The following is a 14667-nucleotide window of genomic DNA, read 5'->3' as shown; positions in this document are numbered from 1 at the left end:
ATGGATTTATTCCATTACAATCTTTGGGTTACCCTGACATCTTTTTTTTTTCGCTCATCCAGCCTTCCAACACCTATGCAACCAATTAATCTGACTATAATGAAAGCTGAGAGCCAAAGAATGGATGCTTTTGAACTGTGGTGTTGGAGAAGACTCTTGAGAGTCCCTTGGACTGCAAGGAGATCCAACCAGTCCATCCTAAAGGAGATCAGTCCTGGGTGTTCATTGGAAGGACTGATTTTGAAGCTGAAACTCCAATACTTTGACCACCTAATGCGAAGAGCTGACTCATTGGGTCATTGGAAGGACTGATTTTGAAGCTGAAACTCCAATACTTTGACCACCTAATGCGAAGAGGTGACTCATTGGAAAAGACCCTGATGCTGGAAAAGACTGAGGGCAGGAGGAGAAGGGGATGACAGAGGATGGGATGGTTGGATGGCATCACCCACTCAATGGATATGAGTTTGGGTAAACGCCAGGAGTTGGTGATGGACAGGGAGGCCTGGCATGCTGAGGTTCATGGGGTCACAAAGAGTTGGATACGATTGAGCAACTGAATTGAACTGAACTGATTATTTAAAGTTTTATTTTTTATTGAAGTATAGTTGAATTACAATGTTATATTAATTACTGCTGTACAGCAAAATGACTTAGTTATTAATATATATATATGATGTGGGTTCAACTTAGCATGCATGTATATATATATATATATATATATATATACACACACACGTATATATGTATACATATACAAGAATACAAAAAAGAACACAACACACACACACATATATATAGTCTTTTTCATATTCTTTTCCATTATGGTTTAGCACAGGATGTTGAATATAGTTCTCTGTGCATACACTAGGATCTCATTTATCCATTCTATATATACAAGGTTGCATCTGCCAATCCCAAACTCCCAATCCCATCCTCTCCCCTTTGGCAAGCACCAGTCTGCTCTCTATGGCCCCGATTCTGCTTCACAGATAACTTCATCTGTGTCAAATTTTAGATTCCACATATAAGTGATATGGTATTTGTCTTTCATGTTTAGACTTCCTTCGCTTAGCAGTCAAGCGATCGTCTCCAGTTGCACAAATATCTGAATTTAAAACCCTCTTGCCTGAAATAACCTAGAGTGATTCCATTTTCCTGACTGGACCCTGACTGATCCCTCTGCCACAAACAGGTGGAGATGGAGGATCACAAGGTCATCACTGAGACTGATGACTTCAACGATACATCCTGTGCTGGGACTCAGTGACTATGAGGTTGTTCCACCGCTTCTCGTTTGGTTGAGCCACTTGGCATTGAGATCTAACCCTGACTAGGGATTGAGCCTGTACCCCCTGAGTTGGGAGCAGAGTCTTAATCACTGGACCACCAGGGAAGTCCTGTCCTACTGATTCTTGACACTTGCGAATGGGTAGGAATTTACTGGAATGCTGTGTGTGTGTGTGTGTGTGTGTGTGTGTGTGTGTGTGCGCGCGTGCGCATGTGTGTGGTCAGTCGTACTTGGCTCTTTGTGGCCCCATGGACTATAGCCCCCCAGGCTCCTCTGCCCATGGGATCTTCCAGGCAAGAATTCGGGAGTGGGGTGCCATTTCCTACTCCAGCGGATTTTCCCAACCCAGGGATGGAACCCAAGTCTTTTGTGTCTCCTGCATTGACAGGCAGATTCTTTACCACTAGTGCCACCTGGGAAACCCAGCTGGGATCCTGCTGCAGAAAAAAATCAAGACAGTGGGAGGAAGGCCTACGTCTCACTCCTCCCTTTTAAGTCTCTTAGACTACACCTCATTGGCCAAAACTAACTTGCATCCAGAGCTTAACTGGAAAGGGGTCTGAGAAAGGTTTCTTGGTTTCCAGCTTCATGAGGACACAGTGGAGGGAGGTTGGAAAGGATGCCTCTTGACCAATTAACCCTTCTGGCCCCATCAACAAAAGGCTGCCCCAAAACTTTACCAGTGGCTGTCTTGGTAGGCAGGTGAGGCTGGGGGCCAGATTGTAGGGGTTGAGTGAAGAATGGGGATGAGTTAGGAGACTGAGCGGCTGGGGTAGTTTGAGCAAATCCAGGTCAATTGGAAGAGATAACAGGACCTGAGACAGTTGTTGGATGGATAAGACAGAAGTGAATGACACGGAAATTCACGCTTTCGCCGCTGAGGGCCTGGTTTCAGTCCCTAGAGGAGGAACTAAGGAACCGCAAGCTGAGTGGCATGGCCAAATATAAAGAAAAAGTGACAGCAGTATGTTACATGGCAAAAAGGACTTTGCACATGTAATTGATGTTTCAGGCAACAAAATAGAGAGATTATCTTGGGTTATCTGAGCAAAAGTGTTAATCACTCAGTTGTGTCTGACTCTTTGTGATCCCATGGACTCTAGCCCATTAGGCCCCTCTGTCCATGGAATTTCCAAGGCAAGAATACTGGAGTGGGTTGCCATTCCCTTCTCCAGGGAATTTTCCCAACCTAGGGATCGAACCCAGGTCTGCCACATTGCAGGCAGATTCTTTACTGTCTGAGCCACCAGGGAGATTATATGAGTGGGCTCAGTCTAATGCCATGAACCCTATAAAAGCAGAGGACTTTCTGTGGCTGGAGTCAGAGAATTGATCCTGAAGGAGAAATCAGAGAGGTTCAAAGTGTGAGGATTCCAGCCAGGGTTGCTGGGAGGGGCTCGCATAGAAACTACCAGAAGGAATGTAGGCAGCCTCTAAGAGTAAGACTGATTCCTGCTGGACACCTAGGGAGGAAGCAAGACCTCGGTCCTACAGTTGTGGGGACAATTCTGCCAGCAACGTGTTTGAGCTTAGAAACAGATTCTTCCCCTGAGCCTCCGGGAGGGAAGGCAGCCCTGATAACACTTGATTTTGGCCTGGTGATAGACCCTAAGCAGAGGACCCAGTGGAGCCCCCTCAAAATTCCCATCTACAGAAACTGTAAAATAATAAACATGTGTTGTTTTAAATGGCTAAATGTGTGGTGATGTATCATGGAAGCCACAAAAACATAAAAAAATAAAATAAGAGAGAAAAAGCCCCCAGATGAGCCGTCTCTCCGCCTGATGATGTCCGTGCGTGTTGCCTCAGCCTGCAGAGGAAGGCTTGGCCCAGCGTGAGCAGTTTCTGGGGCCTGAGTCCTAATGATATAAAGGAGTCACCCGGTTTATGATATTTTTCTGGCGGCGCAGGTCCTTCCCTGGTGGTACAGTGGGCAAGAATCCACCTGCCAATGAGGGGGACATGGGCCTGATCCCTGGCCCGGGAAGATTTCGCATGCTGCAGAACAACCAAGCCCGTGGGACACAACTACTGAGCCTGCACCCTAGAGCCCACAAGCCGCAACTGCTGAAGCACGTGTGCCTACAGCCTGTGCTCCACAGCAAGGGAAACCACTACAATGGGAAGCCCACGCATCGCAGCGCAGAGTGGCCCTGCTCGCAGCATCTAGAGAGAGCCCACGTGCAGCAGTGAAGGGCCAGTGCAACCCAAAACAAAATCCATTAATCATTTCTAAAAATTAGCAAGGAAGGGAAGAATTACAAAGTAGCAGGACAATACTATAGAGGTTAGTGATATGGTTATTATCTTGATTGTGGTGGTGGTTCCACAGATGAGTCCATATATCAAAAGTGATCAAGCTGTAAATTTAAATATGTGCCATTTACTATATGTCATTTGTGTCTCAAGAATACATATAAACTATACATAAAAAATAGACACGGTGAAGACATGAAAAGACAAGCCATGGAGGGGGAGAAGATATTTGCAAAACTGTTTTTGAATAAAGGCGTTTTATCCAGAATATGTTTTTGAAAACTTGCAACTTAGTTAATAAGCCAAAGAACCCAATAAAACTGAGAAAAAAACATTTGAACAGACACTTCACCAACGAAGATATATGGATTGCAGATAACAATAGGAAAGCATGCTCATCATTGTTAGTCATTAGGGAAATGTAAATTAAAATAGAAGAATTGATGCTTTTGAACTGTGGTGTTGGAGAAGACTCTTGAGAGTCCGACTGCAAGGAGATCAAACCAGTCAATCCTAATGGGAATCAACCCAGAATATTCATTGGAAGGACTGATGCTGAAGCTGAAGCTCCAATACTTTGGCCATCTGATGCGAAGAGCTGACTCAGTGGAAAAGACCCAGATGCTGGGAAAGATGGAAGGCTGGAGGAGAAGGGGACGCCAGAGGATAAGCTGGATGGATGGCATCACCAACTCGATGGACATGAGTTTGAGCAAACTCCAGGAGATAGTGGAGGAGAGGAGCCTGGGGTACTGCAGTCCATGGGGTAACAAAGAGTTGGACATGACTTAGTGAGTGAACAACAACAACAAAATCGTAATCAGTCCAGTTCAGTTCAGTCGCTCAGTCGTGTCCGACTCTTTGCGACCCCATGAATCGCAGCACGCCAGGCCTCCCTGTCCATCACCATCTCCCGGAGTTCACTCAAACTCACATGCATCGAGTCGGTGATGCCATCCAGCCATCTCATCCTCTGTCATCCCCTTCTCCTCCTGCCACCAACCACTCCCAGCATCAGAGTCTTTTCCAATGAGTCAGCTCTTCTCAGGAGGTGGCCAAAGTACTGGTGTTTCAGCTTTAGTATCATTCCTTCCAAAGAACACCGAGGGCTGATCTCCTTTAGGATGGACTGGTTGGATCTCCTTGCAGTCCAAGGGACTCTCAGGAGTCTTCAACACCACAGTTCAAAAGCATCCATTCTTCGGTGCTCAGCTTTCTTCACAGTCCAACTCTCACATCCATACATGACCACTGGAAAAACCATAGCCTTGACTAGACGGACCTTTGTTGGCAAAGTAATGTCTCTGCTTTTCAATATGCTATCTATGTTGGTCATAACTTTTCTTCCAAGGAGTAAGTATCTTTTAATTTCATGGCTGTAAAGTCACAATAAGACGCCATTATTCATCCACCTGAATGACTTTAAACAGAAGGATTTAAAGAAGCAAGTGCTGAGACTTCTCCAGCAGTCCAGTGGTTAAGAATCCACCTTCCAGTGCAGTGGATGTAGATTTGATCCCTGGTTAGGGAACTAAAATCCCACATGCCAGGCATGCTCTGAAATAGGGAAGCCAGCGCAACATGACAAAGACCCAACACAACCCCAAACAAAACAAAATAAAGAAACTAACAAAAATCAAGTGCTGGAGAGTTTGAGAGTAACCGGACTGCGAACTCCGTGAGGGCAGGACCTGGGCTCTCTTTGTCCTCACAGTGCCCCCTCATCACCCAGTTCAGGGCCTGGCACAGAGCAGATGTTTATTGAGTAAGTGGACAGAATTATTTGGGAAGATATTTTTTGATGACTTCGGGGGTCCCAGAGCAATCGGACCATCTCTCCTGGGGGTTCTCCCTTTATATCTCTCTTATGATGATGCTTGCCTGAGCAGTTCCATCTCAGCCTGATAATTCAAGATAATTTCATCTCAAAATACTTAATTTAATCATTACATGCTTAAAAAAGCTTTTTTTTTTTTTTTCCCCCTTCCACAAGTAAGGTCACTTTTATAGGTCCCAGGGTTGGGCTGTGGATATCTCTGGGAGAGTCGCTTTTCAGCTTACCACAAGAAAGATCATAAAATCTTTCTTAGAGCAGTCACCTCCTCTTAAGCCAAATTCCCCTCAGCATGGGTCAGAATCCGACCCCTATGAAAAGTTTCCTGTGTCTCTTCTTTTGGCAGCTTTATGGCATGATGGGATCTTAGTTTCTTGCCCAGGGATCAAACCCCGTCCTCCTGCAGTGGAAACGCAGAGTCCTGACCACTGTACCGCCAGCGAAGTCCCAAAGTACGTGCTTTCTTTTCCCTCTAGAGTCCCTCTCCGCTCTGCTCTAGGTGGGGGTGTGTGGATTACATCCGTTGGGACTCCCTTGCCTTCTGCCTTCCAGCTGGGTTCAGCCATGGGAGGTGTTTGCAGAAAATTGGAGGGAGGAAAAGAGAGCAGGTGGATATTGACTCTCCTGACTAGCTCCCGGCTGGGTTGGCAGCAGCGATGTTGCAAGAATCTGCGTCAGGGGACTGGGAATCACTCCCTCCCGGGTCCCTTCTGGTTTAGGAACGGTGGTAGCTTCCGGCTGTTGGCTGGGCGGGGGTGCTGCCCTCTGTTGGTCTCTCTTAGCTAGGCACCCGCATCTTTGTACAGTTGTTGCTTCAATAAATCTCTTGCCCTATCTGATCGTTTGGTCTCCCTAGAGGATCGAGAGGATCGTGGCTGATACAGTCACCTGGTCAAGCCTACGCTAGTCCCCAGCAAGAGCACTAGTGCAGGTTGGTTTAGGTCAATCAAGAATGACGTTGATGGAGGGAAGGGGGAAGAATTCCCTGGCAGTTCAGTAGTTAGGACTCCATGTTTCCATTGTGTGGGTTACAGGTTCAATCCCTGATCCCTGATCCAGTTCCCAGCAAGCTACATCTCACGGCCCAAAATAAAAAATACACAAATTATTTTTAAAGAAAAGAATAACTGGGGAGGGGCTGTGCTGAAAAGAATGACCTGAGAAATTTTGTTGGTCTGCCCACAACCATGTCTTCTTTAACCATATTAGTGATAGGGCTTTAAGATAGAGCTCCCTCTCTTTTTCGACAGTTCACACGTTAGAAAAAAAATGTTTAATGATGATAAATTGATTTAATAACGAGTCCTTATGTTATGCCAGGGATTGTGTCTTGGTACTTGACATGATTTAACACATTTAATTCCCACTACCTCCCAGTGGGGGCAGGATATTATAATTTATTTTGCTGATTGGAAACTAAAAGCTTAACTGACTTGCCCCAGGTCATGAAGTAACTAAGTGAGCGTTGGTTGAGATTCCAAGATCTCTCTGACCTCAGAGCTCGCATTTTCAACCATGACCACCATCCTTTCTCAGCCCTGAGATACTTCTGTCCATCAGCTGAGATGCTAATCTCTTGGCATATATTGTTTCTAATATATGGAAGAACCTCTTTACTTGAATACATGTCACCATCATCTCTCACCCAAACTCCCTCATCTACTCTTAGGTACTTCAGGGAGCTCTCCTCCTCTGAGGCCTGAACTTTTAGAAACAAATCTGAGCAGCTGTATCTTTGATTAAAACTCTGCAGTGACTTCCTGTGTATCTTACAGAAAAATCCAAAAGCTTAAAGATTTCACAGACACCAAAGGCCCTGGTCCTGATCTGCCTGTCTAACCTCACTCCCAGCCATCCCTCTGAGGAGTTCTGGACTCCCGCACACTGGCCTTCTTTCTGTTTCTCAAACTTTAATGACCAGAGTCCTCCCCAGACTGAAGTTCCTGGGAGGATAGGGACCTGCGGCTCTGTATCCACAATACTGGCAAACAGCAGGCAACTAGGAAACACTATCTGTGTCGAATGAGTGAATGGCTGCAGGGGTGAATAAATGAAACTTTCAAAGTGAGGAATTCCTAAGTTGTTTTCTTTAAAAATGTTTTTTACAATTTGTATTATTTATTTATTTGATTGCGCTGGGTGTTGGTCGAAGCACACGGATCTTCTATCCTTGTTGGGGCATACAGGATCTTTAGATGTGGCATTTGAACTCTTGTTGCAGAATGTGGGATCCAGTGCCCTGACCAGGGATCAAACCCGGACCCCCTGCATTGGGAGCAAGGAGTCTTAGTCACTGGACCACCAAGGAAGTCCCCTTAAGTTATTTTCAGATGAAGAAACCTAGAGGCCAGGAAAGGTAAATATATTATGACAAGTCACTCAGCAGAGTGACTTGTAAATGTCCCATCTGGGTATCAAATTCAGGTCCAAGTTCAAAGTCAGGCTTCCTCCACTCTCACTGTCTCAGAATGATTGCTCTCACTAGTAAGTATAACACCACTTAATAAATGAAAATGAACTGACACCAGGAGAAAAGAATACCACCAGGGACACAGGGTTTGCAAACACGGGGACACATAAATAGCAGGACCCAGAGTATTATAACTGTGAACTTTGACATCTGTGATTCCCAGATCCCTCAAGGAATGAGACTTACTTGGGTGGGGAGAGCCAAGAGTGACAGAGTCATAGAATCCTCCAAAGGCATTGAAGGGTCAAATTAGAGGACCAGCCCTATAATGGTTAGAGGAACCCACGCAATTATGTAAGTAAGACTGGTTCCTGGTATGTGGGGGTCAGTGACCAAAGTGACCCAGGAATCAAGTCTTCTACTGACCACCCGAGATGATATTCTGTGGCTGTGCATCCCGCAGAAATGGATGCATCCAGGGAATGTGTTCTAGTCTTGGGGAAGAACTAGTGTCTCTTGCACCCACTGTGGGTGGGTTAAGGTTCAGTCGATGGTGGCAGAGAAGCCATCAGCTGGTGTTCTACCCACTCCAATATTCTTGCCTGGAGAATTCCACGACAGAGGAGCCTGGTGGGCTACAGCCCATGGGGTTGCAAAGAGTTGGACACAACTGAGTCACTAGCACTTATTTTGGGCTTCCCAGGTGGCACTAGTGGTAAAGAACCCACCTGCCAATGCAGGAGACTTAAGAGATGTGGGTTCCATCACTGGGTCAGGAAGATCCCCTGGAGGAGGGCGTGGCAACCCACTCCAGAGTTGTAGCCTGGAGAATCCCATGGACAGAGGAGCCTGGTGGGCTACAGTCCATGGGGTTGCAAAGAGTCAGACACGACTGAATCGACTTATCAGCACAGTAACAGTAAGGCAAACTCCATCAATAGATGCTAAAACAAATGGTTCAGAGTTTGAGAAGTAATAGGGATTTACGTGGTATCAAAGTCTCCCCACATCCTTATTTACTCCAAAGAGAAATATAGTAACAGTACAGTGGAGAAACTTGGCAGGCACCATCTGAAAAATAAAAATAAGAAAAACAAGAAGTCATTAAATTCTGATTAGAGCATAGCTCTGCTTGTACTGGCTACCTCTCAAATGCATGATAGCTACATGTGATCTGGAGACCATACTGAACAGCTCATCTTAAATGGACCCCACTGTTCGAGATTTCTCATCCTATATAGTAACAAATGTTCTCATTGTTAAGGCATTTTTAGTTAATATTACTTTACTTAGAATACATTCTAGGGAATTCCCTGGTGGTTCAGTGGTTAAGACTCTGTGTATCCAATGCAAGGGGTGCTAGTTTGATTCCCTGGTCAGGGAACTAAGATCCCACATGCCCAGTCATGGCTTAAAAAAAAACCCCAAAACTAATAATAATAAAAATTAAAAATAAAATAAATTAAAAAGAAGGGGTTTAAAAAAGAATGCTTTCTAGTGACGCTGTCACACCATCGCATAGGTACTGTGGGAGGATCAGTGCTACTGCTGCTGCTGCTGCTGCTAAGTCGCTTCAGTCGTGTCCGACTCTGTGCAACCCCATAGACAGCAGCCCACCAGGGTCTCCCATCCCTGGGATTCTCCAGGCAAGAACACTGGGGTGGGTTGCCATTTCCTTCTCCACTGCATGAAAGTGAAAAGTGAAAGTGAATCACTCAGTCATGTCTGACTCTTAGCGACCCCCTGGACTGTAGCCCACCAGGCTCCTCCGTTCATGGGATTTTCCAGGAAAGAGTACTGGAGTGGGTTGCCATTGCCTTCTCCGGGGGGGATCAATAATGGCCCCCAAAGACGCCAACCCCGCATCCCTGACCTATGAATAAATCTTATTACACATGCAGGTGCAATTAAAGGATCTGAAGATGTAATTAAGATTTATGGACTTTGAAATAGAGAGATTATCCTGGATTCCCTGAGTAGACTCAATCTACACACACGTTCTTTTTTAAATTTATTTATTTATTTTAAAATTTTATTTATTTATTTATTTATTTTACTTTACAATATTGTATTGGTTTTGCCATACATTGACATGAATCCATCATGGGTGTACATGTGTTCCCCATCCTGAACCCCCCTCCCACCTCCCTCCCCATCCCATCCCTCTGGGTCATCTCAGTGTACCAGCCCTGAGCACCCTGTATCCTGCATCAAACCTAGACTGGCGATTTGTTTCACATATGATATTATACATGTTTCAATGCCATTCTCCCATATCATCCCACCCTCGCCCTCTCCCACAGAGTCCAAAAGACTGTTCTATACATCTGTGTCTCTTTTGCTGTCTTGCATACAGGGTTATCGTTACCATCTTTCTAAATTCCATATATATGTGTTAGTATACTGTGTTGGTATTTTTCTTTCTGACTTACTTCATTCTGTATAATAGGCTCCAGTTTCATCCACCTCGTTAGAACTGATTCAAATGTACCCTTTTTAATGGCTGAGTAATACTCCATTGTGTATATGTACCACAGCTTTCTTATCCATTCATCTGCTGACGGACATCTAGGTTGCTTCCATGTCCTGGCTATTATAAACAGTGCTGCAGTGAACATTGGGGTACACGTGTCTCTTTCAATTCTGGTTTTCTCGGTGTGTATGCCCAGCAGTGGGATTGCTGGGTCATATGGCAGTTCTATTTCTAGTTTTTTAAGGAATCTCCACACTGTTCTCCATCGTGGCTGTACCAGTTTGCATCCCCACCAACAGTGTAAGAGGGTTCCCTTTTCTCCACACCCTCTCCGGCATTTATTGCTTGTAGACTTTTGGATCGCAGCCATTCTGACTGGCGTGAAATGGTACCTCACACGTTCTTAAAAGCAGAGAAATTTCTCAGGCTGAAGATAGAAGAGAAATGTGGCCAAGGGAGAAATGAGAGGGACTGCTAGGATAAGGAGGATTTGACTCACGATTGCTGACTCTGAGACCTAGGGTCCTCGTTAATGGACCAAGAGCTAAGGATGGACCATCACAGCAAACGATATGGAACCTTAGTCTGACAACGATAAGGAACAGAATCCTGCCGACAACTTAAATGAGTTTGAAAGGGGATCCTTTCCTGAGCCTCTGAAACTATCCAGCCAGCCACACTTTGACTTAGCCTGTGAGACCCACAGCAGAGAAACTACCCAAGCCCACCCAGATTCCTGACCTGTGTAAGTGTGAGATAATGAATTTGTGTTCTGTGGAGTCGTTCAATTTGTGAGGATTTGTTGTGGCACCCCCCCAAAAAAAATTCACGTACACAAATACAGAGACCGACACCAGAGGAAGTATCATTTTCTCATTGTTTATTTATACATTTTTTTATAAAAAGTAGAAAAATAAACATACTGGGTCTGAGTTTGAGAAATGTCATCCATAAATAAATAATTATTTGGAGGCAATTAAAAAAAAAACTGGTTTTGATGCATTAAAAATAACTAAAAAGGTAGGATAGGTTGCAGGCGGGTCTCCAGGGTCAGACACACTGGTCTCCACTGGCAACACATTTCAGGTCCCGGGTGAGGAGGCGGAAGAGGTTGAACATCACAGAGGCTTCGAGGCAGTCCTGGGACTCCTGAGGGAAGAGGGGGACGGCTCAGTATCTCCCACGCCTGGGATCCCAGCTGCCCCGGACATCAGTTTGCCTTCTCCGCTCACTCACCTTCTTTTGGGCCTCCTGGAGCCGCTGCAGCCAGTGGTGGAGGCGGCCCCGGGGCCTGGGGCCTGCTGTGGGCTGAGCTGGGACCTGGGGGCAGAGGAGAGAGGGGTGAGGCTGTGAGGCGGAGCCGGGGACCGAGGGGGACGCCCAGGCGGTCAGAGCCCAGACCCGGCCCGGGGCCCCAGCACTCACACAGGCCTGGAGCTTGGAGTGGATGTGCTGCAGCGTGAGAAGGGGCTGCTCCAGGCTGTGGCCCAGGGACGAGTTAGCCATGGCCTCCAGGACCGTCAGCGTCAGGGCCAGCTCTGCCTCCAGAGCCACGGGGCGCTCCCACACCTGAGGAGGAGACAGAAGACACGTGAGAGCTGCACGTGAGAGAGACCAGGTGAGGGGGCAGGTGGGGGGGCAGGGAGGGGGCAGGTGAGGGGGGCAGGGGAAGGGACAGAGGGAGGGGAAGCAGGGCAGGTGAGAGACACAGTCCACGAGGTTGGCTGAGGGGACGCGGTGGGAGAGGACTGGGGAGGGCAGGGAGAGAAGGAGGAGGTGAGGGGCACCTGTGCAGCCAGAGCAGCTGAGGGCAGGTGGGCCTGACTCTCCCAACTCACCTGCAGGTGCTTCAGGTCCCGGGTCCTGGGGAACAGGCGGCCGCTGCAGTCCCAGTCCTTCTGCAAGAGCGAGTCTTCCTAGAGAGCAAGGGCAAGGTCGGGTCACAGCGGGAGGGACGGAGGGGGGCCCCCAGGGAGACCGGAGGATGGCCAGCAACAGAGGCGGGGAGGTTCACTTCCCAAAGGATGGTAGAGGCTCATCCAGTTCAGGACAGGGGATCGCCCACTTCGGGGAGGGGGGAGGTCAGCCCCGTGGAGGGGGGCAGACCTGCCTGCAGCCCAGGTGGTCTAGGAGCCCACAGGAGGGGGCTGGGGGCTCACCCACTGCAGGAGGGGTGGGGAGACTCACAAAGGCATCCCTGGCCGTCTTGAAGGCCTGCAGCTCTTGAGGGGACAGAGACTTGAACTGGGCCATGTGGCAGCCCCTGGCAGGTGGGAGGGCCCTGGAGGCAGAGGACACAGGAACTGCTCCTGTCCTGCTCAGCGCCGCAGTCATCAGCATCAGCACCAGCACCAGCGTGCAGCCCGGGGCCATGTCTGGTTAAGGAAGGATAGAAAGGTGAGGGGAGGGAGGGCGTCAGGGAGTGAGGGTGCAGGCTCTGGGGAGGTGAGGGTCCCAGAGAATGATGCGCGGACTCACCCAGCTTCATTCCTGCTCTCTGGTGTCTGTCAGAATTGGGGATCAAGTGTCCACTCGGAGGCTGTTGCCTGGGATCTCAGTCTTGTCTGGCGTCTCTGACTTCAGCCTCCTCTTCTGGATCTCGGCTCGTTGCTCCGTTCGTGTCTCTGAACTTCCAGCTCTGTCTGGTCTGAGGTGTAACTGCTGTCTGAGCTCCATGGTGCAGCTTTTAGCCTGTGCAGCTGGGCAATCCCAGCTGATGTAGGAAAAGTGAAAACACAGGTAAAGGCTGACAGTGGCCACCAGGGGAGGCCCGGGCTGGGAAAGCCCAGAGCAGGGTGGAGCCAGTGAGCCAGGTGAGCCCACTGAAAGATAAAATGACATCAATTCATGCTCGCCTCGAATGAGTAATGAAGTAATGAGTGAGTAATGAAGACAAAATCAGGATGGGGACAGCTTCAGCCCCACAAGGGGTTGGGGGTTCTTCTGGAGGGAGCAGGCTGATTTAGGACTGGGTGGGGAGGGTCAGAGGGATTTTCTCTTTTGCAGCTGCCCCAGTGCAGGAAAAGGAAGGAAAAGGCACCTATAGGAGGTGTTACCATGAACAACCTGGACCTTCCAAGAGGGAGGCTGGTCAGAGGATGGGAGAAGATCCAGGGGTGCTGTTGAGGGTGGGGAGAGGGGGTCAGAAAGGCAGAAACACTCTGTAACTAAGAGAGGAGACCAGCCCCTCCCCACCTGGTACTGATAGTGACAGAATAGGGGAGGGGTGGAGCCTGCACTAACCTGTTCTCCGATTGTCAGGCACAGGAATAGGACGATCTACTATGAAATCGGGGTGCGACCAGGACTTCTGGGAAATCATCTGGGTTTGAGAAAAACGACTTCATTTATTCACTAAGTAATTACTCACCCCCTCCCTCACTTTGGGTCAGACCCTTTTTAAGGCACAAGGAAGAGATCATTAAAAAAATAAAAGGCATAAAACAATCCTTCATGAAGCTTTCTTTCTTTCTTTCTTTTTCTTTTTTTTACAAGAAAAAGGTACCAGAGAGTATGGGATGGGGGGATTAGGCATGTGGAATGTACTATGTTAGATAACATCAGATAATGAAAATGAAAGAAATGAACCAGGGTTGAGAGCAGAGTGGAAGAGAAAGTTTGCATTAAATAAGGCAATGAAATGACACTTGAGGGCAGACCTAAAGGAAGTGAGGGAGGCAGCTCTGTGGAGACCTGAGAGGGAGCCTTCTAAGAAAAGGAAACAGTCAGTGCAAAAGGAAAAGAGAGAGAACCTCCTCTTATTGTGAGCCTGTCTATTTCTCTGCTGCAGTGTGGTCTTGAATACTCACGATAGCACCAAGTCATCCATGCTTTAATCTACATTTCAAATACAGAAGACGGGGTGGGGGTGGGGGACCCAGAGAGGTTAAGAAAGTTATTCATGGTCACACAGCAAATAACCAGTGAGGGCAGGATATGAACTGAATTTTGTCTGAAACCAGAAAATAGCCACTGCACTCAGCAGCCCCAGTGTGGTTAGATCTCCTGGACTTGGAGGGAGCTGGATTTTTCCAATAGAAGGTGTGGAGTCCTTTTGACTGTTTCTCTACCCCCTCTTTGCTTCATTCGTAATTCCAGGGAGAGGGTGGACCAAAGTCTTCAGCTGGGAATATCTTTGAACACTAATGGATAATAATGTTTCCAAAGCAACAGCAGGGATATGCCCAAGGCACCTACCAGTGTTCTCGTCAGTTCTGCCAATTGCAGGGACCTTATATCACGGGAGGAGACATGGCTAAAAGGAATCCTGAAAATTGACAAAATACCTCAAAATTCTTAAGCATCACAGTGCTTCTCTTACCAAGGGAGTTCAGGGCAGTGGTTAAGAGCTTGGGAAGAAAGAGAAAGTGTTAGTGCAGTCACCTCCAACTCTTTCTGAACTC

General features: G+C 47.4%; 1 protein-coding gene across 1 annotated transcript; it reads right to left on the bottom strand.

Annotated features, from left to right (window-relative positions):
• Positions 1-11314: 11314 nt before the first annotated feature.
• On the bottom strand, positions 11315-12637 carry LOC138097183 (interferon lambda-3-like). Its single transcript, XM_068993447.1, has 5 exons — positions 12452-12637; positions 12103-12180; positions 11690-11833; positions 11501-11584; positions 11315-11413 (listed from the first exon to the last, which is right to left on the bottom strand). The coding sequence occupies exons 1-5, from the start codon at positions 12635-12637 to the stop codon at positions 11315-11317; spliced, it is 591 nt and encodes a 196-aa protein (XP_068849548.1).
• Between the last annotated feature and the right edge of the window lie 2030 nt (positions 12638-14667).

This window comes from Capricornis sumatraensis, chromosome 20, assembly GCF_032405125.1.
Source record: "Capricornis sumatraensis isolate serow.1 chromosome 20, serow.2, whole genome shotgun sequence".
NCBI classification, from domain to species: Eukaryota; Metazoa; Chordata; class Mammalia; order Artiodactyla; family Bovidae; genus Capricornis; species Capricornis sumatraensis.
The sequence above is the reverse complement of the archived record's forward strand: the minus strand, read 5'-3'. Positions and strand labels throughout refer to the sequence as shown.